The following is a 27,657-nucleotide window of genomic DNA, read 5'->3' as shown; positions in this document are numbered from 1 at the left end:
AATAAATACTCCCAAAATGAATAACCCGTTCAACAATGAATACTCGTAGAATGAATAACCTGTTCAACAATGACTACTCGTAGAATGAATAATCGGTTCAACAACTCTGGTCAACAATGAATTTCGTTCATTCGTAATTATAAGCTGCGAATTGTGCTCATAACAACCTTTCTACTTTTAAAATCCCCTTTTCTTGTTCTTCCGCAGAACTTACTTTCCCCCGTTTCACACTACAACAGTAACAGTAGATATATATATTTCTAGTTCTACTACATACATCTATTACGAAGATCAATTTCCTCACTTGTGACGTAAATTCTCGCCAAAACCGGCCAACTTGGCAAGATACAAAGCTGAATCGGTTTTTTTTAATGCTCCACCACTTCTCGCTCCTCTACAGTGTACATACACATTCAATCGCCGTCACTCAGCTCAGCTGTGGGCCGGTCACGTAGCCAGTGACGTCACTCCAAGGGCTCTTTGGACGCGGCCCCTTTCTCTTTCCATCGCCACATTCCTCTCTTTCCTAGGGACGTCTTCCCTCTCATACGCCACTCCTCAGTTAATGCTGCTCTATTGCCGAGGAAGTAGTGAGTGCATCTTCGCGTGCATCCATGAACGTGTTATTACGGGACCGCTATTCTTCTTCGTGAAAGCGACCTTTTTAAAGCAAGTCTTTTTTTCCTCCTATCATCCCATACAGCGTTGAAACTGTAGTTAATAAAAGAGGAATAAATATTACGGACAATGGCGGCCGTTACACGCGGCCAACGTCAACATTGCTACCTGTGCGACCTGCCTCGGACACCATGGGCGATGTTGCTGGATTTCACGGAACCCGTGTGCAGGGGTTGCGTGAATTACGAGGGAGCGGATAGGATCGAATCGGTCATCGACGCGGCCCGTCAGCTGAAGCGGGCCCACGGTTTCCACCACGAGGGCCGGAGTCCCGTTCCCTGCGTGGCCAAGCCCGCTCCGACAAGCAGCAGCAGGTCGCCGATGCTGCAGGATTACACGCTCGCGGCTGCTCGGGCCCAGCAGCAGCATCCGCCGCTCGTGTCCAGGCAGAACGCCGTCAGCGGGATCGGCCCACAACAACAACAGGGATCTAAGCGGGCCGGTGATGACGACAGCCGTGGGGCTCCGGATAGCAAGAGATCGCCGGTGGTCGTCGAAGAGATCAGGCCTACCCTGAGTAGGGGAGAGAGCCTACCCGTGATGGGGAATTACGAGTCCAGGTACAGGAAGGATTCGCTCGGACGCGTTTACTCGTTCGATGCTACGGCGAGCTCTTCCGTCAAAGCCGGTAAGTCTCAATTTCACTACGATCATCTACCGCAGGGGTGCGCAACCTCCGGCCCGCGAGCCAAGTGCGGCCCGCTAAGGGGTTTCATCCGGCCCGCAAAAGGTATTTCTGTAGATAAGTATCAGTACGCACAACACGATAAATGCCCCGGCTGACCATATTTCCTTTATCACCAATTATCGCAAAAAAAAAATAATAAATCGAATGCAAGTACAGTTTCCAAGTACCGCAAAAAATTTGTCAAACAAAAATTGCCCATCACATCCGAACAAATAGTCAAGGCAATGTTGTCAATTTCGTCAAGAAAAATTTCAAAGGCAAACAATGTTCCCAATTGCAAAAAAAAAAAAAAAAAAAAAAAAAATCTTTCAAAGGTAGGTAAAGTTGTCAAAAAATTGTCAAAGGCAACTAAAATTGTCAATTATAGCCAAAAAATGTGGAAAGCAAGTAATGTTGCCAATGAGAGTCAAAAAAAAAGAAATGTCAAAGACGTTATGTCATGAAAGTAATCTCACACAATTTGTTGATTCCAAAAATTCAAGAAAGTCTTTTTGAAGAATTAGAGGTGGGGAAGGTTAAACGGCACATTTTATTAGAACGTTGGGACGGTGAAAATTTCGCGAATGTCCCGTAAAATACGGGTCATGTGGTCACTCGCACATGCAAGTTACTGGCCCGCGAGCGGCAAAAATATTAACATATCTGGCTCGCGGTCTGAAAAGGTTGTGCACCTCTGATCTAGCGCATCTCAATCACTAGCTTGAATCAGGACGTATATACACGTTCAAGTGACGCTGCGGACGGTTTTTATTTTGAGATTTGATCCCTGTTCCGTCAGAAAAAAAAAAATGTATTAGCAAGCTTACCATATTATAACCCCAAGAGCTTATGCTTGTCGTCTCGCAGCGCCAAGCTTCGATAATAATCTTAACGGCGCCATTAATTTCCAGTCTCCTAAACTCATTTACCCACCGCCCCCGTTCTCAGTATATTTTTTATTCCCCCAGCTTCCCCATCTTTAGTAAACAAACCCGCACTGTATCCCGAAGGGCGATATCGCCCACTTTTTTTTGGGGAGCTATAAAAAGGTATCGAGTCTCGACGTCCATTTCATGTTGCTCGCCATTGCATTGTCATCGTGTATTATTGAAAAAACAAAAAACAAACCAAGATGAATAGAGATTTTCTTGTATCATGTCATATACAGGGCTCATTACTCATAACGTTGTCGTTACAACATCATCATCAGAGAGACGACCAAGCCGCTCACGATTGACGGATCTTTTCTGTATCGGTGATGACCGAAGTAGAACTAGAACATCCAGCCGAGACGAAACGGACCCCGTCGCTATCCGACAACAACTACAAAATTGTAAATCAATTATCATTATTATTACATATAACAATATATTGTTCATTTATAACATATTATTTATGCATTTGCTATCATTTATCATTATAGATCTACCGCTTTCTAGAATACGCGTGGAAAACGCAGGGTCATTTTTAAGTGTTTTTTGTTTTTCCTTGACGCCCCCTAAAAATTTGCCCCCAAAGGTGGGCATTGACTCCTCCTTCGGCCCCCGAGAAAAGGTACAGTCGAACTTGGAGTTCAAGGGAACAGCAAAAAAGTTCGAAAAGTCCAAAATTCGAATTTTTAAATTCAATATAGGATAACACAATACGAAAGTCAAAAACTCTTGATAATTACAATAATGTTTTGAATGGTGTCACTTGCTATGACCGTTGTTGCATAATAAGTGTTTGCATAAAGTATAAACGGTCACGAAAACTGTATCATTTGGGAAGGAATATATATGGACTCCTCTCCCTATCTCTCTCTCTCTCTGTCTGTTGCTTTCTTATACAGGTACACTTTACGAAATTTTTAAAAGTTGATTTTAGGAGTTACAACCTGCAAGATTCAGCTTGGAGTTTAACTTCAATCCTAGAAATGGGTTTGTAAATTGAAAATGGCAGCATACTTAAGCCCTTTGACGACGAAATACAATGAATTTGATGACGTGTTTGAGACAAATATGAGAGAAAAATTCTCAGATACAATTCATCATATCTCACTCATGAATAACGTTTGGTAACACATTGACAATGCCATGAGAAATTTAATCGAAAACAGCGGTTCCGGTGAAACTAGAATTTTCACATATTTACGAGAGATATGCGGAGTTCTCTGGCTCTGCTACAAAAGTTCTTATAAGGAGACGAAAGATGCTGCCTGTGTCAGCCGAATCTGGACTGTTTCATTAATTAAAGAGATATCAGCCCATCATACTAGACTCTTCAGGAAAGAAAACGTCCACACACTCACTAGAATAAATCAGAAATAGTGAAGACGGAAAAAGTGTAAATTTAACTCATTCATATTTGCCTAAATTCACAGCATTTATTATTCATAAGCTTGAATAATTGATTCATGAAAAAAAAGTTCCTTTGCTGTTGGGTTCAATTTTTTTAAATCTTTCTGAAGAGAAAACTATCTTTCCCATGTTAAATTCTACTCACTTTTTGCGATTTCGTCTTATATTTTGCGGTGCTGATTAATAGCGTAGGGACGCCTGTATTCGTTTCCGTCCTCTTCAGATTCAATGTGATTTTGTTCTCTACTTCTTCACCGATGTGCACATTCGTAAGTCAAACCCCACAACTTTTTTTCTGTCTAGAGTTAAAGAGTTGAACAAGCGTATTAACTTCGTTTGGACATGCTTTGAAAAAGGTTGTTAAGCTACATGGGTATTCTGAAATAAACGAACAATAATGCCAATGAGATATAAATTTCCAGAACTTTTTTAACAGTTACTGTACTGGGAGAAATTCCAACACTCGAACTTGGAAACATTCATCTGCGGGAAAAAGTGATTACTATACACATACACACAAACTTTCGTATTTCATGATTCACAGCATTTGCATCTGCTATTGTCGGGTGCTAATGAAGTCATCCAAGAGATCCTGGAATTAACCAGTTGAAGAGGTAAGACAAAATCTGGTGTGTGAAACTGGTGTAACGAAATCATCGTTTCTTGCGTAGAACAACATCTTAATTTTGTTTTAAAGTTCTAACGTTTGCTGCATGTTATAAGAATAAAGAAAAGGATGACGAAAAGTGTTAGCCAAGAATTCTGAGAGAAAGAAAAAAAGACATTTTGCAAACGAGCATGTGTCGCAATCAAACTTCCAATTGTCCAAACCACAGACCTGCCAACTCTCCGGATTTAGGTGGGAGACTCCGGATTTTTCATCCTTCCTCCCGCTCTCCGGATTTGTTAAAATTTCTCCAGATTTCGGCAGAAGATTAGATTTTACTTAGGGAAACACCCATAGAGGACAGCCGTGGTCATTTCCATCGAGCAGCCGTAAAAAAAAAAAAAAATTTGGTGACCGCATTTAAGCAACTGGCAAAGACGTGACTTTGTTTACGTAGCGTTTATCGGCGATCATTTATCAGGGGCATGACCTTGGTTGCCGAAATTCCTGTGTAATCAGTATTGTATTCCATTAACAGCCGTGCCGTAAACCGGCACCTCCTAGAGATAGATCCTCCTCCTCTATCTCTAGGAGGTGCTGGGTAAACACAAGTTTTTTCGTCAGCAGCTTTGTATTTTGAAGTTTTTAAATTGTTTCCTCCTATCAAATATGTCTACAGAAAGAAAATATAAAGCTTTAAGCTATATAAAGCTAAATACAAAGCTTTTAAGAGTTCATATACCCAAGATTATCAATCACTGATAGCATCCTCCAAAGAAAACCTAATGGTTTAACCATTAGAGAAAAAGAATCGAATTGAACAAGTTAATTTTTACGTTAAATTGAAAACTTGATGGGAATTCCTAAAATATTGGAATTAACCAGTATTATAAATGGAAAATCATATTTGTTACATCATTAAGTGGGTGGTAACTTTACAACATGGACTCTGGTGCTACAAATGTGTGGGTTGCTTTATCTCTCTGTAGAATTTTTTTTTCTTTTGACCTCAGGGAGTTAATCCCTGACTTAGAGGATTGTGTAAGTTCTGAGTTAGAAATATGGCGAATATGAACTTTGGGAGCTTTCATCAGACGGCAGCACTTAAAGTCGAACTTTCAGTGGGCGTTTGAGATGGCTTCCATGAGAAAGTGCCATCGGGGGATATTGGGAATGCATGGCTTATTACGTACTATTGTGGTGGGTTGGTAAGATATGAAGTCAGAGATGGGAAGAGTTCAGGGTACATGGGTTCGAACCCACCCACGGGAAAACCGCGGGCATTTTGCCTGTTGTGGTGTTGTATTTGTATTGTATGTATTGTATTAAGTAAAATTTTGCGATTTTACTTAACCCTGCACATCATCTTGGCTGAAGAAAACACATTGAAACGAAGTGAATTATTTCTTCACAAAAAAAAAAAAACGTTTTTTTAAAAAAAATGCAAATTAAAAGAAAAATGATTTTCTGAAATTTATGTTTTTAAATGCATTTTTTGAGTATCAAAAATGCAAAAACATTTTTAAAATTCCAAAAAAAATGAATGCTCTGGTCTGAAAGGAATAATATAAAACACCGATTTGTCCGAGAAAACGTTTGTAATACGGAAATGTTATTGGACACGCAGCCGGTAAACAAACTACGTTATACTCGCAGTTGCATTCTCGGTAGAGCGTTTTGCATGATTGCATCACCAATCAATCAAATCAATCCGTAAATCGACGACGATAGCAAAGTTCCTCCTCGTGGGGATATACGATTGCATTGCGTGCATGCATAAGTAATCAGCACATTCGCAGTGTTCCTCTTCGTCTTTTTGGACTTTCGCCAGAGGATTGTGTGTGTCCTTTATTATGTGTATGTGTATAAATATAGATTAGAGAGAGGACTGTGTGTGTATGTGTGTTTGCTTTTTTATCTGCAAGCCCGTGGCTCGTTCTTCAAGGGCGAAACCTCTATCCGCCATGTGCGTACGTAATCATTTCTCTCTATGGGTGCACTTGAATATAGGATAGAAAACCACACACACACGCGCGCGGTCTTTTCGGGAGAACAAAAAGCGTGTGCGTGATATCGTGGATCAAACATCATCAATCTGTTACTCGCAAGCTCACAGCAGTGCTCATTTAAGCACCCTAATGTACGCGAAACTTGTGAGCCCGGTTTCTTCTTCTAGGCTCTTAAGTACTAATCGATTCCACAATCAAGTGCCCCAATTCAAGAATTTGTCTCATAGTTATATATATATATATTTTTAAATTTCAATTAAAGAAAATAGGCCGGAGAGCGCCCACCAATTGAATCAACTAGAAAAGCATTTTGGAGGCTTCTAGGCATTTTGGAATTTCCGTCTTCACGACCACGCTCTCCAGGGCACCGGACTTATATTGAAATAGTGACAAAGCCTGGTCGTACTCTGCTCGTTTAGTTCAATACAAGATTAGCCTCCATAGATAGAACGAGGCTATGTTTTGCCTCGTTCCGAAACACCCACCCGCTAACCCCTTAGCACCCTCTTCTTTCAACCTGTGGCCATATGCAAGGCAGTGTCAGAGAATCATGAGACCACCGAGCAAAGTGATAATGTTCTATGGCCCTCCTACCAGGTTGACAATACCAGCCTACCAATTAACATTTTTAAGTGGCACAGTAGGAATCACTAAACCCCCCCCCCCCCTTCAAAATGCCACATCTTTTTTTTTTAATTAAGTAGGCTTTCTTCCGATTTTCAGCAGGAGCAAACTAAGGGGGTATAGTGAGAAGTGTTTCATTGACAAATCACCTATCTGGGCTTGTCAGTGCTAAAATAAGACGCTTTTCAGGAGGCGAGATATCTTGTAAATGCCACTTAAAAGGTGATTATACTTACTTTCCTAATTCTTAGTACCAGAAGTCGTTATTACAGTACCCACTCTGTGCATTTGAGGTACTTCGGGTCTTGGGTGTGTGAGCCCATGCGTTCATACGACACTGGTCATAATGGCCCTCCTATCCCGGAGCTCTGGGATATTCCTATTAATGAAGCCCGGGTGAAATTCAAACAGTTTTCGCACAAAAACACACATCATTTTGTAGCACGATGCCGAGTAACCCTAGAAATGATTATGCACAATTCCAAATCTTCAGCATAAAGCACAAAAACCTACAGGTCTTAAACACTTCCGACGCCCTGATCGATTCCTCATAAATACGGGACAATTGCGTTTCATGTTGGATTCCTGGCACAACGAGGATAGGCAAAATGAGAGAAATGAAAGTGATGAGTGGCATGCGCGTTATAGATCTATGTCAGTGTTTCTCAGACTGAAATGGGAATGTGGGTGACAGTCGCACACGGCTCCCTTTACTTAATCAACAGTTATCTGCGACTCCCCAGAGTAGCCTTACAAAGAACCGCTTCTAAGACCGAACTGAAGCGACGCCTCTGACGAAGATTCATGACACCCCTAGGTACGGCGACGTATTTTTTTGAGAACCAGTGATCTTGAAATTGGCTCGGATAAGAAAGATCTCGGCCACCAGTGTTTCGTAACCTGTTTTTGCCCATGCCCCCCCCCCCCGTCTTATCCAGGAGTGAGACTCATTCTACTTATTGAATTATGTATATGGCGGACCATTTTTTTTTCTCTCAGAATTAAATTTGAGGTCGCGGACCACAGGTTGAGCTTGTATGGGCAAGGGTTGGGTGACCAGATGTCCCGGTTTTTCGCTATTAATTTCACTGTCCCGAAAAACGCCCATTTGTCTCGGTTATTCTTTGTGCAATGAAAGTTCGAATGAAATAGAATCATTTTCAAAAATATAGTCCGTCCCGCTTAATTGGATTAACGGATAAAATCTTTTGTGCAACCAAAACTTAAGGTTGAGGTTCCCCGCTCAACAGAATTACTCCGCTTAATCGATTACAATTTATACGACGACAACTGTAAATGCATATTAACCACTATGTACATAATATTTTTATTAAATAGAAACATTTGAAAATTATGACAAATATATATTTCCAGTTGAGACTTATGAAAAACCTAGACTTGGGGGCTTTGACGTGTCTAAGCTGTCTTTAGTACGTACATTTAATTACTCTATTTTTATTGTCTGTAGAGCCAATAGAGGGCGCTAACATTTCAATAAAATTTAAAAAAAAATCTCAAAAAAAAATTTGCACTAATGCCATGGCTTCATGAAATATCTTGAAATTAGAAAAATGATCGCAATTCTCTGTTTGTGCGACTAATTAAAAGTTTTGGATGCAATAAAAAAAGATCCACCCCCCACTCCATGATGTACGCCGTACAATCATGTATATATATACGGGACGTCGACATTCAAATTCTGTCATGATACTTTACTCATTTTGGCACCTTTGTGTAGAAGCAGTATGATAATACCGGATGCATAGCATGCAAGGCGTATGGCATTTTACTGGCGAACCGTTGATCCTACAGGTATACTTCCAGTTAGAAAAATTATCCAAATAACGTGTATATAGTACCCAGATAGCTCATTCATGTTGCAGGGGGTTGTTCAGTTATTGAAATAAAAAAATTAACTTTTCATACAGTCTCCGTGTGCCGAAAACCTCAATGAAAGTTGTTGCCCTATCTCTGATGCAAAAAAAAACACGTTTCTAAGTGCAATATTCGCTGAGATATTCGAATTCGAAAAATGGAGGAAATTAGGGGAAAAAAATATTAAATATGGATGAGAAACGGTTTTTCCTCGTTTAGAGCTGGTTTTTTTTTTTTTCCAAATTTCCTCCGTTTTTCGAATTTGAATATCTCAGCGAATATTTCACAATTTTTTTTCTGTTGGCATCAGGAGAGATAGGGCAACAACTTTCTAATTGAGGTTTCCGGCACACGGGGAATGTATAAAAAGTTAATTTTTTTTTTATTTTAATAACCAAACAACCTCCTGCAACATGAATGAGCTATCTGAGTACTACACGTTATTTGGATAATTTTACTAATTGAAACAGAACCTGTAGGATCAACGGTTCGCCAGTAAAATGCCATACGACCTGCATGCTATACACCCTGTATGTCCGTAACGCATTGCAAGTTATTATACAGGGTGATTCAGAAAAGATGGGAAAAATTTTACGTACGGGATAATGGCGCACTTTAGCAATACTGTAAAAGTGGACATGCATTTCATTTACGGAGCTGCAAACAGAAGTACTACAGAGGCAGCACGAATGTACGGTGAGCGTTTTCCCCCACAGGAGGTTGCCCAATCCGAAAACATTTGCGCGCTTACAGCTTCGGCAGCTGTGCGAAACGGCGTCCTTTTTTGCTTCCCGGTGGAATAACTTCACGGGGCTGGCGTCCACACCTTTTAGTCTTTGCGACGCAGATTTTCATACGGTTTCTTTTTCTTCCCTAAGTTAGGGGTCATTTAAGTATTACGTCAGCATCGAGGGGGGGAGGAGGTTTCAGATTTGCCGACTTTTGATGACAAGGGGAGGGGGGATTTGAAGGTTGCTCACGCCATCAACCACCCCTTTCTGAAGATATGAAATATTCTAAGCTGCTGACGGCGGGGGGGGGGAGGGGGGGTCAAAAATGGATGAAAATCTGCTACGTAATACTTGAATGGCCCCTTACATTTGCATGCAAGGTGTTCTTTTACTTCCGGTGAGTTTCAACAGGAATGCCGTTTTAACGTTTGAGGAGCGGCGTTTCGAAACGCGCGTTTGTGTTTCATGTTAGACCATGCATTCTTTGATGGCAATTGCTTGTATTGGTGTGTACTATCACCTCTAAAATTTTCCCCCCTATTTTTCAAGTCACCCTGTATAATGTCGCACCCCCCCCCCCCCCAAAAGAAAGTTTCTAAAATGTCCCGATGGATGGTCCCGATTAATGGATTCCGTGTTTTCCTCTGGTTTTTAAATAGGAATTACGTGTTTTGTCCCGGTTTTTTTAGGTGCCTCATCTGGCCACCCTAGTCTAGGCGGCAGATGGGAACTTTTTTCCCGGAAGTCATGACGTCTTGGACGAACTTATTCGTCACGTGACCGTCTTAGTTCCCGTTCGGGTTTTCCGTGTGTTCACGCACTTGTCATCATGGTTCTTGTTGGAGCATCGTTTTCAGCCTACTACACGCTGCTGAAAGCGACGCGTCAATCCTAATCGATTGTCGAGAGAGGAAGGACTGTTTCCTGTAAAGCCGCAGCGGAGAGGCACTGGATTCACGCACGTCATGAGCGGAGAGCCGGAAAAAAAAAAGAAAAAAGAGATGAACTGCTGCTGGTCTCTCCCATTTACATCTACCGCCATACAGATATTTCTGTCAATGGTTCTTGGAAACGAATGGATTTTTTAGTTTGTTGGGTAGAGGGAGCTGTCGTTGATGAAATGCCAAAAAGGCAAAAAAAAAAAAAAAAGTAGGAGGAGGACGAGAGACTCTCGTGGCCTCTTCCCAAGGGCATCATTCGTTGCTTTTCTCTGTTGGATTCCCGCCAATTTTATTTTATTTTTCCTTTCCGTGTGCTTGCTGCTCTTAGGGAAACATTCTGGCACTATTATTCTTCTCGTTGCCGTCTTTCTTTCTGCGAAATCTCTGGGTTATCCTGAAAGGGAACCGCGTGTAGAACTTTCCTCATACTGATGCTGTGGTGTTATGTGTTCTGTTCTGTATTTCTTGAAGAGTGCCTGTCCTCTTGTGAAATGACGACAGCGATGCTTTTGCCAAGGTTGTCTCCAGAAGATACAACCCTTTTCTTTTCCCCCTGGACAGTTGCACTTGATCTTGAATCATTTTTCAATGAGTAAAGATGGCCCCATGCCCACACGTGGGAGAGGATGACAAAGCCGTATTCAGGGATGGATATTATTCCTTTGTTTATGCTGTTGATTTACTCCAAAGAGATCTCTGGAGTGTCTCTTATCGGCCCAGGAACACAGCTTCAGGATGTTGGAGTCCCCAACCTCATCCCTTGAAAATAGGGCCGTAACTAGAGGATTTTTGTGGTGGGGGGCAAACATGATTTTGCCGCCTCCACCACTGTAAAATTCTGTGATTTTAGTAAGGAATTTTAATCCTAAAGTTTGCCAACTACCCGTTCTCTAGTTCCGGCTCTGCTTGAAAATATCAATTCCAAAATTCAGGGCGACTCGAGATAAAAATCTCTACCCGTTCGTATGATTCTTAGTATTACTACCCGGACACACAAAAAGTTGCTCTTAAAAAATTAAAAAAAAATTTTGATTTTTACCTCTGATTCGGCACTCCTCCTAGACCGGACACTGATCATTGAAGCCCGGACACATTCCGTTTCACATCTCTGAGAAGATGAAGCAAAGGCGATTTATCCAGCACCTCCTAGAGATAGAAGGCCCTCTGCACTGTTTGCCATAAACGTCATTCAGACTACCTAGCAAGTTTGCCACATTTTGAAACCCAGCATCATATTACGTTTATTCTTATTTTGGCGTAGAATCTTCCTGATTGACTCACAAATACCGCGTAGTGATTGGATGTGGGGCATAGAAATTGCCAGTTCTGAGCCCGATGATTTCTTTTCCTCACAGAGATTACACTGGCACGAGCAGGGAATATTTTTTCTCTGAATATTCTGAGAGAAAATGGACTACTCACTGACGTCAAGCAGAGTGCGGAGGCCTTCCTGGTGGTCCAATATTTCGCTCTGTGAGGAGTTGAAAATCTGAGATAGAGGAAAGTTATTTTTGTAACTTTTTTTTTGGTCAGAGGACCTTTTTTCCCTTTTCACCTCGAATTGACGCCCCAAGAGCCACCCCTGCAAGAAATCGTTATAGACCGCCAGTTCGCAGTTTCTCAAGTCAAAACAATTTCGGTCGAACATTCTTGTGGTAATTGTTGATAAGGTTTTCGCGGCCATGATTTGATGAAAATTGTCTATTCGTCCTTCATGACCTGAAACGGACGACGGTCTTCGAACCTGAATAGACAATTTTCATTCTTATGTTAACTTGAACATACAATGGTGGAGCGTTCGTGAATTTACATGGTGGGGGGGGGGGATTGTTGTGATTTAGGTTCTCAACCTGGGTACACATGGTCCTCCTTGCAGTTTTGGGATATTCTGTGAGGAGGTCTCGAGTGATAATCAGGTGAAAGGGTAGCCATGACAAGTAGTGAAGAGATGTCCACAGAGAACTGTTAAGAAATAAGCTTTCCAGAATGAATTATGTGACCACTTTCAGAATCCAGCAAAGCCAGGGGCTTCGGAAGTGTTTCGGATCTGTGGGTGCTCGTCTTGAGTTCCCTTATAAGAAATTTCGATTTATGAATCAATTCTTGGGGGTGCTCAGACACGTTGTACAAATTTTTAATTGTGGGTACTCGATCACCCGCGGCTCCGATGCCACTGAGCAAAGCTACCGATAGAACCAGGGCCATCTTAGCGCATTTGGGCTTAGTCTCATGTTCAATGATGGATCGACATGATGGATATGGCACGATGACTTTCGAGTGTAAGTATTTAAATAGCCTGGTATTTTTTCAGCGAGGTATGAGCCCCAGAACATCACTCCGTCCTGGGACCCAGGATGTTGAGATGGCCATGCTCACAAAAAGGAAGCTCACTGAACTCTAGCCCAGAGTAGGTGCAGATCCAGGGAGGTACGATTCATTATGTAGGTCCGTTGGATCGTCCCGTATTTTATATAGCCCTATTTTTTCCATATAATTTGGCTCTTGGATAGAATTATCAATTTCCCCCCCCTCCCCCCACACTACTGGATGCTGGCCCAGGGTTCCATCTTATTAAAAACGAATTTTTGTGTATTATAAATTCATATTAGACCAAATTCAATTGAATGAGTAGAAAGGGTCTCGCTTCCCCTGGATGAAGGTAGAGGCAGAAGTGTGCGCAGAGGTCACTGAGTCCGTTTATCCCAAGACGTTTTAAAATTTACAAAATTGCAAATTTTTTTAAATATTTTTGTTAAAGGATTAAAACATGGCACATAAATGTTTTTTTTAAATCTTATTCAAATTTTCTGTTGATTTAAAATGCTTTTTGAAGGTAACCGAGACTTATATGGTGAAAATTCATTGTGTTCCTCCCGAACCCAGTGTGCCCCCTCCCTCTCCAAAGGCAGATCCTGCGTACGCCCCTGGGTAACACAAGCCACGGCAATATGTCGCCTGGATAAGACAAGGCGGCCTCGAAAACATGTCAAAAGAGGGTCATGGGTTGAAAAAATGTCGAGAAACTCTGATTTAAGCTATTATCTGTGTAATAGTGAATCCACATTAGAGTCGTGCGACTTGTCAAAGCCTGTCGGACAATCGGAGTAGTGTGTACGTAGGCCCCAAACGAGTACAAGCCAAAGCCGAAGAAGTTCCCGACGACCACGAATATTGTGGGACCACATTATAGCAAAAACACTCCAAAAATGCTTTGGTGCATGCTTTTTTTTTTGTTATCATCCTCATACACACCCGAGAGAGGCTCTTGAATGAAACCTTAACCGGCTTGATTTTGTTACTCGATATCACCGGTTAAGGCCAGATGAAGCGAAATAAACAGTTTTCTTCTCTGTCGAGATAGATCTATTATCTCACCGTGATGGCGATAATGATAAAAATAGATGAAGGTTACAATAACTCACGCACACACATAACAACAACGTGTGTGTGTACACGCGCATCTATCTATCTCTGTTTCTTGTACAAAACGGCGGAAGATAATCTTTTATTTTACGCGGAAGAATGGAGTTTGTACTGTTCCGAGTCTCAACCCACCATCTGATATTAAGGGAAAAGTCCTCAAAATGACCTCCGGCAGAAATATGTTTTCCATATAATATACATGATGTTGTTATCTATCGGCTCATTTTTCGCAACTCTTGTGGTGTTTCCCAACTCGTAATGGCGTCGTAACATTCTCCATCCACCTTTAGAGCTTCAGCAGAGAGATAAATAAGCCTTATCTCTTGTGTAAAAAGAGAAGGGGGATGCATAAGAAAAAAAAAATAGGGCCAATGTCCGCCAAGTCCAATATTTTGGACTTTTATCAATTATTGTTATCTCCAACGTGACATGACGTTTACGAGCCCCGTCTCCATAATATATACATCTATCCATATTTCTTTTCCTCTTTCGGATTTGATTCCGAGGCTGGTCTTTTACTCGTGTATATGATTTTAATTAATTCGCTACTTGGTTATTTTTATTTCATTGATTGGTCATTTTGTGAATAAGAGAGCGTTGATTAGACGCTTAACGAGGTGACGTCACTGCCGCATTTAATCTGAGAATCTTGGAAATGAACGAAATATCGTCATTGAAATTGGTGCTCGAGCACCCAGCGTATTTTGTAGCACTGGGCCGTGCAACTCCAAAATTGCCTCGGAAATATAAAAAAAAATGTCCTACGTAAAACTTAAGTGCATTTTTCGAACACTATTTCAGTCACAACATCGAATAATCGAACACTATTCCAATCGCAGTGTTAAATTTTCGAATACTATTTCAATCTCATATTCGAACATTATTTTGATTTTCAGTATCCAATTATCCAACGCAGTCTCAGTATCTGAATATTTTCAAACATTATTTTAGCCGGTATTCAATTTTCTAACATTATTTGAATCTCAGTATCTGAACGTTTCGAACACACACTACTTAAATCTCGGTATTTTTACATTATTTCCAAACATTATTTCAATCTCAAAATCTGAAAATTTCCAAACATCATTGCATATTTACACTGAAAATAAAATATAGATGTTTCTGCATTAAAAATCGGGATTAAAATTGACAAAGTATTCAGAATGATATTGAAAATTATAATAGCCTGTAAAATTCTCGATCTTCAAATAGACTAAATAATATGTATTCGCTTCCGTTACCTCATAAAACACTTTTGAAGAGACATTTTACTTATCTTATTCCAAACTTTTACAATAAATTTACCACCAGAAATCACTGGCAATACTAATTTGTCATCCTTTAAGAAATGTATCAAGTTATATGTTATACATGTTCTTACTTGATGGTATAGATAATTTGTTTTAATGTTTTTCTCTGTTGCTCTTTGTAATTTTTAAATAACGTAACAGTTTAATTTAATTGCATGCTGCATCCATTTGTTTTTGTTTTTCATTCTAACATCCAAAATATACAGGGTGTTTCAAAAGGAATCATCCGATTGAAAAAAAAAATCATAACTATTCAGCTTTTAATTCGTTTTGATCGAATAATGTATAGGTAGGAAGAGGGAAATCTCGACTTTTTCACGCAGTTGCCGACAGGTAGCGCTAACGCTTTTCCTTCGGCCGCCACTTGAGTGTTTGTCAAGATGGCGACTGCACAACAGAAATCGTTTTGTGATCTAAGCTTCGCGAAGTGCGAGTCCGTAACACCTGTTCATCGTGCTTTTCGTCCTGGTGTTGAACTTTTCCTACCACTCAGAGCATTAGACGGTGGTATAAAAAATTCTGAGACACGGGTTGGATGTGTAAAGGGAAATCCCCTGGCCGTCCCCGCATGTCAGGTGAAAATGTGGAGCGCATCCCACAGAGTTTCGTACGTAATCCACAGAAATCCACTCGCAGTGGATGCAAACATGCTCGCAAAAGTTTGGGACGAATTTGACGACAGTATAGACATATGCCTGCATCCCCATGGTGGACATATTGAGCACCTTTAATTTGGTTTGTAAAAAAACTTTATGATTAGCCATGTAATGTAAAATTAATCTTAAGTGTCTATGTTCAATATTTTTCGTAATATACGCATTTCAAAGCGGGTGATTCTTTTTGAAACACCCTGTATTCTTTTCTTTTAATGCAGCATGTAAAACGGTTTTTAAATTGCACTTCTCTGTGTTGCCATGAATTTTTTTTTTAATGTATGCATCTAGTACTATATATTCAGTTTTATCCATTCAACATTCTGTTTTCTATACTAATATTTTTACTAGCATTTACCAGAATGGGTCATTTTTTTAACTTGACTTCTTGGTAAATTATTTTTCTATATTTTCGCTTTTTTTTTTCTTTTGTACTGATATACATGATAATAAACCTGAAATGATACACTTTCAACAATATTTCAATCTCATTATTTTCGAAATTTTCAGGTATTAGTTCTAAGTTTTTCGAACATTCGAGATCTCCTTGGTTTGTTTTTTGTTATCGATTATTTCAATCGCGGTGACGTATTTCCGATTATTTACACGTGTTATATCTGAAATAATCGAATATTTTTATATATTTTGTCTGAAATTTTCTAATATTTTTATATATTTTGTCTGAAATTTTCTAATATTTTAACGTGTTGTGTCTGAAATTTTCTAATATTTTAACGTGTTGTGTCTGAAGTTGTCCAATACTTTCATGTGTTGTGTTTGGAATTTTCGACCATTTTGGTCTCTTTTTTCGGAATGGACCTCTATCTCAGTGACGTATTTTCTAATATTCTCACATGTTGTGTCTCGAATTTTCTAATATTTTCAAATGTGGTGTCTCGAATTTTCTAATATTCTCACATGTTGTGTCTGGAATTTTCTAATATTCTCACATGTGGTGTCTTGAATTTTCTAATATTCTCAAATGTGGTGTCTCGAATTTTCTAATATTCTCACATGTTGTGTCTGGAATTTTCTAATATTCTCATATGTTGTGTCTCGAATTTTCTAATATTCTCACATGTGGTGTCTCGAATTTTCTAATATTCCCACATGTTGTGTCTGGAATTTTCTAATATTCTCACATGTTGTGTCTCGAATTTTCTAATATTCTCACATGTGGTGTCTCGAATTTTCTAATATTCTCACATGTTGTGTCTGGAATTTTCTAATATTCTCACATGTTGTGTCTGGAATTTTCTAATATTCTCACATGTGGTGTCTCGAATTTTCTAATATTCTCAAATGTGGTGTCTCGAATTTTCTAATATTCTCACATGTTGTGTCTGGAATTTTCTAATATTCTCACATGTGGTGTTTCGAATTTTCTAATATTCCCACATGTTGTGTCTGGAATTTTCTAATATTCTCACATGTGGTGTCTCGAATTTTCTAATATTCTCAAATGTGGTGTCTCGAATTTTCTAATATTCTCACATGTTGTGTCTGGAATTTTCTAATATTCTCACATGTGGTGTTTCGAATTTTCTAATATTCTCACATGTTGTGTCTCGAATTTTCTAATATTCCCACATGTTGTGTCTGGAATTTTCTAATATTCTCACATGTGGTGTCTCGAATTTTCTAATATTCTCACATGTTGTGTCTCGAATTTTCTAATATTCTCACATGTTGTGTCTCGAATTTTCTAATATTTTCACGTGGTGTGTCAAATTTTCGATGTTCTCACGTGTTGTGTCTGAAATTTTCGGTGACTGAATTTTCGGTATTTTCAAACATTATTTTAAACTGTATACACGGCAGGGGCAGATCTGGAGCTCACCGTTGGGAGTGGTGAGTAGGGTGACCACACGTATTTTCCGAGACAGTCACGATTTTTTCTCTGTTCCGACTTTTTTTGAAAAAAATACCCCGGTTTTTTCTATTTTTTGCTTAAAGTTTTCTTGCATTTGTTATTTAAACATTGATACAAATATATGTAATATTATAATTTTCAACGGATTTATTGAATGCAATATTATCGTATTCGCATTTCTCTATGGGGGAGCCACAAGGGCGTAGCGGGAGGGGGGGGGGACTTGGGGGTCTGAAATTTTCGAACCTTTTGGTATTTTTTCTTGTTTATTTTAATCTCAGTGACGTATCTGAGAATACTTTCGCATGTTGTGTCTGAAATTTTCGGTCATTTCTGAATACTGAATGATTTTCGAAAATATTTGTCTGAATATTTTCGAACATTAAACTTTTTGCACGGTAACGGATTGTCGAATAGTCAGTTTCAGATTTCCGAACGTATTCTGATAACGTTCTTGTATCTCGATTCTCAGCCGTTTCTGTGGCATCTTTGAATGCCCAACCGAAACTTCGCGTGTGTGAGAAGAGTGTCGTAATATTTTCATTCCATACGCAGTAATGTTGCGGTTAGATAACTTATTTTAAGCGATTGTACTTCAAATTATGCAAATGCATTGTTAAGTTCTTTTTGCGAAATGATTGATTTTTGTGTTCGTGAACTATCCTTGTGTCGTGCGTGAGATGATCTCAAAACACGTTCGCTTCTCTCCTCATCCATGAAATAGTGGTTTAATGGTTTTTTTTTTTTCTTGTATGTGTGTTCGTGTCCGTGCGTGCAAGCAGTCGTTTAGCTCGTTTGGCGGCTTTGACGTTACGTCACTAGGCATCCATGCCATGTAGTGCGAAAAAAAGCAAAAGAAAAACCAGAATTATGTCGTCGGCCGTCATCCAACGAAACTGAAAGCTGTTGCTGCACGTGTATGTTGATGATGTTGGTTGCCGCTCTCCCTTTCTCCCGTCGCTCTGGAATTATTTTTTTTCTATTTATGCCGGTTTCTGTATATATATATATGAGCGCCAAGGTCGTCAACTTGAGAACTGGGCCCCTGCTAGATGGATGCTTCTTGCCTCTGCCTCCTCTCGCAGACGTTTATTGCCTCCGGGTGGGCCCGAGACTGGGCTAATAGCAACGTGTGCACATACGTGAAAGCTCGCTGTATCACGTTAAAAAGATAAGTGGAGAGAGAAGAGATAGGAGGCGAAAGGAATGTGAAATGTTGATGGGAGATTTCTATGCTCGATTTCGCCCATCTATGGCCATTTCTAGAAATACCAACCCGTCACTATGTGTTTATCGGCCGGCCTTGATTCCGGCTGTATTTCCGGTGCGACGTTTTAAGCTAAAGGAAATGACGGAAGACGGCGTTTTTTGTTGTTTTTTTTCGATGATGACGAAATCAAGGCGGTTTTCCCTAATTAAAGAACGCGTTCTTTTCCACCCTTAAATTCAGTAATCATTACATAATGGCAGAAATCGGGTATTATTTTTGGCGTGGTCCAAAAATTTTCTGGGGGGGGGGGTCCATTCGTATGCTAAAACTGGTGGAATTTTTTTTTTATGATTATTATTAATATTTTTTATGAAAATATTGTTACAAAATAATTATGTAAATAGTGTCACCATTCATGTTTTATCATGTAAATAATCGGTAACGCATTTTTTTTTAAAACCCCACGAAACTGACGACAAACTTGGCGCGTCTGGCGACAGCTCCTATTTGGTAATATGGTGATACCAAACAGGAAATGCAAAGATATTTCGAGAAGCTAGTAGAAAAATCTAGGTCTCTGACACATCCATTGAAAGGTGATGCCGCCAGAAGAGAACTATGAAGAAGAGATTTGTAAAATTTTATTCTTGAAGAGACGAGGCCTTCTTTCTGCTATTCAATATGTCATTCCTGTTTTTTAGCGTTTTTCGTTAAAATTGCTGATTCTAGCTGTTGTGTGGAATAAATCTCTGCCGTCCTCCTGCATTTTGCTTCACCCTCTGCTCATTTCAAGGACTTGTGCGAAACATTATCAGGAACAATGTTAACAAATACTTTTTGATCGTCTTAGAGAAGTAGCACGTGCCCTTCACGCCCCTCTACCCCTGCGTACTCTTCTGCCTCAAAATATTAAAGGCGGTGTTTGCCCAGTACCCGAACTTATGAGGAACAGACCCTTATCAGATATCATGGCACATCAATTTCAGGGAAAGTGATGTGAAATATTGTGTTAACAGCGCGAGACTATTGTTAACTGAGTATTACTAATGTTGTGTTAACAAACCTATATTGGGACTAGGGGCGTAACTGCCCCGGGTTGCAATTTTAGGTGGCAACAAAGAACACTGTTATAAAATTATCGAATTTTAAAGTTGTGGGGTGGTAAAATAATTTTTGCCCGGGTGGCTGAATCATGTTTGCCACAGGCGGCAAAAATTCTAGTTACTGCCCTAATTGGGACGCTTTTAGGAATTTTACCTTTTCAAAGTCCATATAAATATTAGCTGCTTTTTATTTATGTTCCTGGTTTAAAGAAGAAACTTAATACATCTCAGACTCGGCGTAATTCCACCGGTTCACTCAGTTTTTAAGTCAGGATCGGATGGGGAACTTCTGGCAAAAACTGTTCAATTTCAATTCTGAAGAACCACATGCCATTATACCTGAAAAGAAAAATGTTTAACCAGTGTGAACTACCAGCGCTGATTTATGACGCATAAAAGGCTCCTTACAGCACAAAGGAGAATGGAAAGATGTATGTTAGGCATCACAAGAAGAGACAGAAAACGAATCACTTGGATAAGAAGCCACACAAAGGTATGCGGTACCATGGAAAGAATTAAACGTTTAAAATGGAAATGGGCCGGACATATTGCATAAAGACAGGACAACAGATGGTTCACAAGTGTTCTAGAGTGGTACCAAGAATGTGCCTCCCAAACAAGATGGAGCGATGAGATCCGAAAGATGGCTGGAGTCAACTGGATTCCAAAAGCATAAGACAAAGGAAAATGGCAGAGAATTTAGAGAAGACCATCCAAGAGGGGATTGAAAATGGTTGTTGATGATAATGATGATGATGAAGCAGTTTTTAAGTATCTGTGGCAAAACAAATACTACATATATAATATACGTTTGTTTCGCCCTCCCCACTTCCGCTCATAAGACAAGAGCTCTATCAATAGCTTCAGTCAAAAATCCTGACCTAGTACACCACTGCAGGATGTAGTGAAGGAATTGCATAGAAAGAGAGCTCCAGTTATGCATTTTAGACAACGGGAAAGTGAAATGACTACTCCCGATCAGATGCAATAAACGTCCCCAGAGGCAAATTTCGGAGTAGGCGATTGAAAATCGAAAACGAAAGAAGATAGAGCAAAACTTCCGTATACGAAGTTGTAGAGTATCATTTAATTTGAGCATAACGACACATACAATAGAAACGAATGTGGTGAAATGTCTTAAGGATGATTGTACGTGAACGAAGAGGAAAGGAATAGAAATACACACACGAGGAAAAGTACGCTATTTATACGGTGAATTATGTGTCTGTCAGCTTGATGCCATTGAAATAGCATAGCGATGATGTCGAGTGCGTTTAAAGAGCTCACCATGCATGTGTGTGGATACAGATACAACGCCACAACAGGCAAAATGCCCAACGAGGTGGCTGAGAAAAAGATACCCGTAACAAATATGGATGTCATATATTTCAAAAATACTGCAACCCAATTAAAAACTAATTGGAGTGATCATTTTTATCCTATTCATTTTTCCTGTATATCGTTCTATTTTGTAATTGGAAGTTTGGGTCTGTCTTCCTTCGGTTTTCAATGGCTAACTTTCAGAATTCGGTGTGGCCAAGGATATTTTTTATGCATGCTTATGCAAAGCATAAATGCGCAACCCATGACTCTCGAGCCAAATGTGGTCCATGACATCAAACCTAATTTTTGCAAAAATGAACATAGTGGCACATTTACAGATCACACTGGGACCTGTGGCACATTTCCAAATCACTTAAGGAACCAGCGCATAGGTGGAGATATCCTTGAAACTCTGGGGGGGGGGGTTCAGTCATTATTGCTGGGGGACACGATGATGATGATGATGTCAGTTCATACATACACGTATACATTAGATCAGACGACTCCACCTTTGACGCTGGAAAGCATTGCCTCCATGCCCCCCCCCCCGTATCTCCAAAGTGCCCATGAACCAGCAGCATATTTAAAGATCGCTGAGTGACTTGTTGCACAGCTCCAGAGCACTTAAGGGACCAGTGGCAGTGTTCCAGATCATTTAAGTGAGGCGTTATCAAACCAATTAAGTGACCCACACTCTCCTAAAGGTAGCCCTTGGTGTAAAATATATAAAAAGCGTGTGTGGCACACACTGGTCATTTAATCCGAGCTCAAACTGTCGTTTTTTTGCCAACCGTTCACAACACAATTATAACTGTGCTGTTTGAAATGTTTATTCCCAAGAATTTGCAAATTGATTCAAGCTTTGTCTTTTTTTTTCTACTTTCAGCTTTCGCAGCAGTATCAAGCGCGACAGTGGCTTCCTCAGCTTCCCCGATCGGCAACCGCACGGTGTCCCCACCGGAAGGTAGTTCGGCCCACAACGGTCCGTCGCCGATGGCCGCCTTGATGACGGTCACGGACACGATACCACCTGGGTCTCCGAGGAGCTCGTCGGATCCGGCCGCCACCACAGCGGTGGCCACCTCGTTGTCCACCAGGCCGCCGTCGGCGACGCGACACTCGCCGACCGACACGCCGCCGCTTCGCAAGTCCTCGACCGTCGGCCGTTACGGCGGGCTGCCCACGCAGGACGGCGTCGCGTCCAGCACCACGCCGATGACGCCCCCGGACCCCCCGCCGCAACCGGTCAGCGCAGCCGCGCCTCCGCCCATACCCCCGCCCCCGCCGCCCGTGCTGAAGTGCACCCTGTGCCACGAGAGACTGGAGGACACGCACTTCGTACAGTGTCCCTCGGTCGCGGCGCACAAGTTCTGCTTCCCTTGCTCCAGAGACAGTATCAAGAACCAGGGTGCCGCCAACGGCAACGAGGTATATTGTCCGAGCGGGGAGAAGTGTCCTCTCTTGGGGTCGTCCGTGCCATGGGCGTTCATGCAGGGTGAGATCGCCACCATCCTCGGAGAGGAACACGCCAAAGTCAAGAAAGAGAGGGAATCGTAAAGCCCTTTTTCGCATTCAAGTGAAGTTTTTTGTTTTGAATACGCATAAATGTCGTTTCCTCGCAGGCCTTAGAAGAGAGAAACCGTTCAATTTTGTGAATCGTGTCCTCACACACAACCTTGTGTACCAGCGCCGTGATTGGTTAGGTCTTCAGAGATGCTTAGCCTACGTGTTCCCCCCGATTTGTAAATGGTTTTCGAACTCTTGTCTCTACATCTTCTCTGTTCGAAGAATCATGTGCTACCGATCGAAGCACAATCAATCTGTAAAAAGAAACTTTAGACAGAGAGCCACAAACGGAAGGGTGACCGAGACCAAACTGTTCCCGTGGTCTTTTGGATCGAATCTTGTCTTATAATTAACGTCAAGGGTGCGCACAACCTCCGTCCCGTGGGCCGAATGCGGCCCACCACCCGCCCCACGGAAGCTGTTCGGGTAAAAGAAAAAGTAACATGATCTGTAAGACTGACTACCTCCTCGGGGAAAAAACACGAGAAATTGAATTCCATATGTGACATCGCAAATTATCGAGGAAAATATTGTCAAAGGCAAGTAAAATTGCCAATTATAGCCAAAAATAATTGTCAAAAGTATGTTAAGTTGACATTTATAGCCAAAAAAAATTGTCAAAAGTATGTGAAGTTGACATTTACAGCCAAAAAAAAAATTGTCAGAGGCAAGTCAAGTTGTAATTTATAGCCAAAAAAAAAAAAAAATGCGTGAAAGTCAAGTAAAGTGGCTAATTGTAGCTAATCAAATTATGAAGTTGCTGAAAGAAACGCCCAATGACGGGAAATATAGAACTGCTACAAGTCGCAATGAATTGCAATTTCTTCTTTCACACAAGAAAATAAGTATTTGTTTGACAAACATGTGACACAAATATACAGGATGTAACTATAAATTGATGGTCAGAACTGTAAGGGGGTAATAGAACTCGCCAAAACAAGTAGCTTTCACTGTTCAACGTGGGGTTCGGAAAGCAAGCGGTGAGCCGCGAGAGGTTACCTGCTGGGTGAAAAGGGAGAACGCTCGAAAACTTTACAACAAATGAGCGACAACCAACTGCAATACAGGCTTCCCAATTTCGACGGAGTGAATCGCGTACACCCTGGAATCTTCCAATTTCACGAACGCCTGCAGCTGCGACACTAATGCGGGCGACAAGGTCCTCTTCCAATCCATTCCGCTGTCAATCCATCTGTTCGGAGAGCCAATGCCCAGGTAGTTCCGCACAATCCAATGTACTACTACTTTACCGCATACCAGCTCCTGTCATATATCGCCATACGCCAATTTCCAACCAGTGAAATTGGGTGGGAAATGAACTCTCCATCCATCAGTGGTCGCCCCAGGTTCGGTAGGTAAAGAACCTGGAAATGTACTGGCACCACATAATCGCTCGAAGATTTGCTACACTTTGATCTTAGCCAAAAGGCCGAGAAGCGATTGCTGATTCCTCGAAGATTTGCTGGTACATTTCGTAGTTACTCAAAAGGTAGCACCTGCTGATGGAATTAATAGCAGCTGTGAATGATGGGTTCTGCTTCAACCATCCACCACAACCATCCTACGTTTCATCCACCGGCTCGCCGCCTGCTTTCGGACCCCACATTGTATGATGAAAGTTGTTTATTTTGGCGAGTTCTTAGTTACACTGAGTCGATATTGCCATATGGCGATGTGGCCTGCATATCTTTTGGCTTGACAGTTTAGTTACACCCTGTATACAAGTTTCTGGCCCGCGAGTGGAAAAGTTACCGCGTATCTGGCCCATGGACTGAAAAGGTTGTGCACCCCTGATTCGTACGTCATATTCTCCAGTATGTGACATTCGTCTCGCATCCACCACACAGGAACGTTTTCCGCGGGTTCTATGCCAACAATATCCGTGGTTGACGTCGCGAGTGGCGTAAAAGTCACATGTTCGGTCTGTCCACAATATCCCGGATGGACCTCACGAGCCACATTCTTCGAATCGTTTTTGGACTCGTTACACCGCAGTACAAAAAGGAAAGTGTAAAAGTGGGGAATATCTTCAATCATCAAAAATCTATCGAGTTGTTGTTGTTGGAAAAAGTCGTTCTCTTTATCCTTTTTCTCCAACTGATTTTTTTCCCATGGTGTATCTAATCGTCGTCGTTGTGCAATTTATTGTGTGTCGTATTCTTTAAGGCGAAAGTCAACTTCGCATTACAAACATTATAGCCATATTATGAGTCGAACATCAACTGCGTTAGTTGAATACGTTGTTGAAGACGTATTCGATTATTCACTTATATATTAATTGTTATTTTGTTTCTTTTTTTGAATATAACTTAGAGCCGAGAATCGCTTGTTCTTATTCATTTTTGTTGTTGTTTTTTGGTGATGCCTCGGCCACGTGTCAGCTCTTTATTTGTGAATATGTGTGTGTGTGAGTATGCGTATATGTAAATGTCTATACATCATCATTGTTTCTTTTTTTTCGTGTGTGTAAATAAATGTTGCTTTTTTGCATCTGTTTCTCTTTTTGCTGATTTGAATTCCTTGTTATGAACTTCATACTAGTCAACCCCTATGGCAAACATGCTCAAGGCTCAACCCATGGCCCGCTGGGCAAATGTGGTCCACACTCCCCTGAAGTTTGAACACCCTTGTCACATGAAACCAAAAATTTCGTTCGTTATAAGTAGGGGCTGGGATTTGTATTACCTAAAAATCTTAAAAATATGCAAGCATTTATGACTTGTAACCGCGAGCAAATCCGACCTACCGTCATTGGACAATTTAGTACCATTTTATCAGCTTTTTCAGACGTGAGTTGTTCCGAAAGTGTGTATATATGTTGTATGCCTAATGAAGCCGAGGCGTACACATAACACAATTTTATTAAACATTTTAGCACAAATTACCAAGATACAAATATAAAACAACTAAGAATCGGACAAACTGAACGTGAACATGCTTCTCTGTGTGAGTCAGCGAGTGATACAGTATATATGAAAGATCTTCATCAGGAGTTGGGGGGGGGCGGGGAGGAGAGTTTAGTTTTAGTTCCAGTCTCAAAGTCAAACCAAAACCAAAGATGTTCTTCGTTTTGCGGTAAACAGTGTCCGCCTCACCTAACAAGCATTTATGACTTGACATATAAAAAAACGTAAATATGACCTTAAAATTTAAAAATAGGACCAGGCCCGTCATTTGGGGCTTTTGAAAATACAATAAAAATGGTGTATATATATATATTCATACATTGAATACATATTCTTTGCTCCCCTAGAAAAAGTTGAAATGACGGTCCCGAATAGGAGCTTATAATTTCCCAACGTTTCATCTCTTTCGCTATCACTTCTTACCCTATTAAAATAAACCAAGAAGTCATCAATTGTAATATAAGTCATTTCACTAGTTTCAAATGAAAACTACACTTGTGCACAATAACTATTCTTCAGCGCATTCTAGAATCGCATTGAATTTTATGAGATGCAGTTTCAAGTGTTTAAAAAAAAACTAAACTGCAATTGTAGTTATCTACTAGGAAATATTCGCGGAAACTACCTTGCAAAAAGGTGGTTTTTTTTTTTTTTAATTCTGTAAAAATTACCGGACGGAGCAATATTTGAAGAAAGCTTATCGTAAAGCAGATTCTGGTTTTTTCTGCAATATTATTGATTGTTTCTCAATCCGAATTGCAATGTTGCTGCACGTTAAATCGGTTTTGTGATGGAACTTTTTAACAAATTTAACGAAATGAAATAGTAATATTTTCTTTTTTAAATCGAGCACAAATCCGGCCTACCCCCATTGTACAATTTACTATCATTTTATCAGCTTTTTCAGACGTGAGTTGTTCCGAAAGTGTGCATATGTTCTATACCTGATACCTAATACACCTAACCATCTGCATGCGTATTTAGTGTTGTGTGTGAAGATAGTGCGGCCATCTGTATTTGGAATCGTGAGTGAAGTGTAATGCTTGGATATGTTTGTACCATAGACTAAAGATATAACTATTATAACTCTGCGGTTTGTACAGTTGTAGGCAGGGCCGCAACTGGGGAGGGGTCTGGTGCTCCGTTCTCCTGGCTTTTTTATTCGTTCAAAATTATGAGGAAGGGGTGCCAAAATAGCTACTTGCCCCGGGTGATAATTGTGTTTGGTTGCGGCCTTGGTTGTAGGATATGTTGTGGAATTTATTTTTTTTTAACGGGGAGATTATAAGACTTCACTTGCACTTGAAGCTGGAAAACGACAGAAGCCCAAATTCAGCCAACTACAATTGTGATTCGAACTCAGGTCCTCGTGATGTGAATCCCTCACTTTGCCCATATGACCGCATAGCGGTCCCCATCAGTGCTAAAAATATTCTCCCTCAAGTCCTTTTTTCCACTCTGGAAACTAGTCAGTTACAGAATTAAGGGCCATCCTACCAAACTCGAGAAGTATCGATTTTAGGGAGGAAAAAAATTAATAAATTGATTTTTACTTCAAAACTATACTTTCTTTCTTTCAAACCGAACACAACTCAGGTCTATCACCATCTATGGGCGATTTACTACCTAGTGAGTTGTGCCGGAAGTGTAACTGTGTGTGTACTTAACAGTCTGAGTGCGTATGTAGTGTTCTGTCAAAACTATAGTGCAAAAAATCATTGTTATTCAGTTTTGGAGGTTTAAAGTGACTGGGAACGTTGGCAAAAGTCTGCTCTTCCTGAAATGCATTGGACGTGAAGATTTCGAGTGTCCGAATGAA

General features: G+C 40.6%; 1 protein-coding gene across 2 annotated transcripts; it reads left to right on the top strand.

Moving 5' to 3' along the window:
• The first annotated feature begins 374 nt into the window (after positions 1 to 374).
• On the top strand, positions 375 to 25,422 carry LOC149085733 (interferon regulatory factor 2-binding protein 2-B-like). Of its 2 annotated transcripts, XM_089232124.1 has the most exons (3): positions 375 to 1,306; positions 2,514 to 2,678; positions 22,253 to 25,422. In XM_089232124.1, exons 1-3 carry the CDS (start codon positions 748 to 750, stop codon positions 22,921 to 22,923), a joined length of 1,395 nt encoding a protein of 464 aa, XP_089088250.1. In that variant the 5' UTR covers positions 375 to 747; the 3' UTR covers positions 22,924 to 25,422. The 2 variants fall into 2 exon arrangements, with proteins under 2 accessions (XP_089088250.1, XP_089088252.1); XM_089232126.1 differs by lacking the exon at positions 2,514 to 2,678 and having other exon boundaries at positions 379 to 1,306.
• The last annotated feature ends 2,235 nt before the right edge of the window (positions 25,423 to 27,657 follow it).

Source organism: Pholcus phalangioides, unplaced genomic scaffold (assembly GCF_987345545.1).
Source record: "Pholcus phalangioides strain wild (caught in Gottingen) unplaced genomic scaffold, Ppha-v1.0 ptg000005l_1, whole genome shotgun sequence".
Lineage (NCBI taxonomy): Eukaryota > Metazoa > Arthropoda > Arachnida > Araneae > Pholcidae > Pholcus > Pholcus phalangioides.
The sequence above is the reverse complement of the archived record's forward strand: the minus strand, read 5'-3'. Positions and strand labels throughout refer to the sequence as shown.

Excerpts from the sequence above, each read along its gene's own strand:
- LOC149085733 (XM_089232124.1), top strand. The coding sequence starts at position 748 with ATGGCGGCCGTTACACGCGGCCAACGTCAACATTGCTACCTGTGCGAC. Across the intron at positions 1,307-2,513 it reads GAGCTCTTCCGTCAAAGCCG|GGCTCATTACTCATAACGTT; the intron begins GTAAGTCTCAAT and ends TGTCATATACAG. Across the intron at positions 2,679-22,252 it reads CCGACAACAACTACAAAATT|CTTTCGCAGCAGTATCAAGC; the intron begins GTAAATCAATTA and ends TTCTACTTTCAG.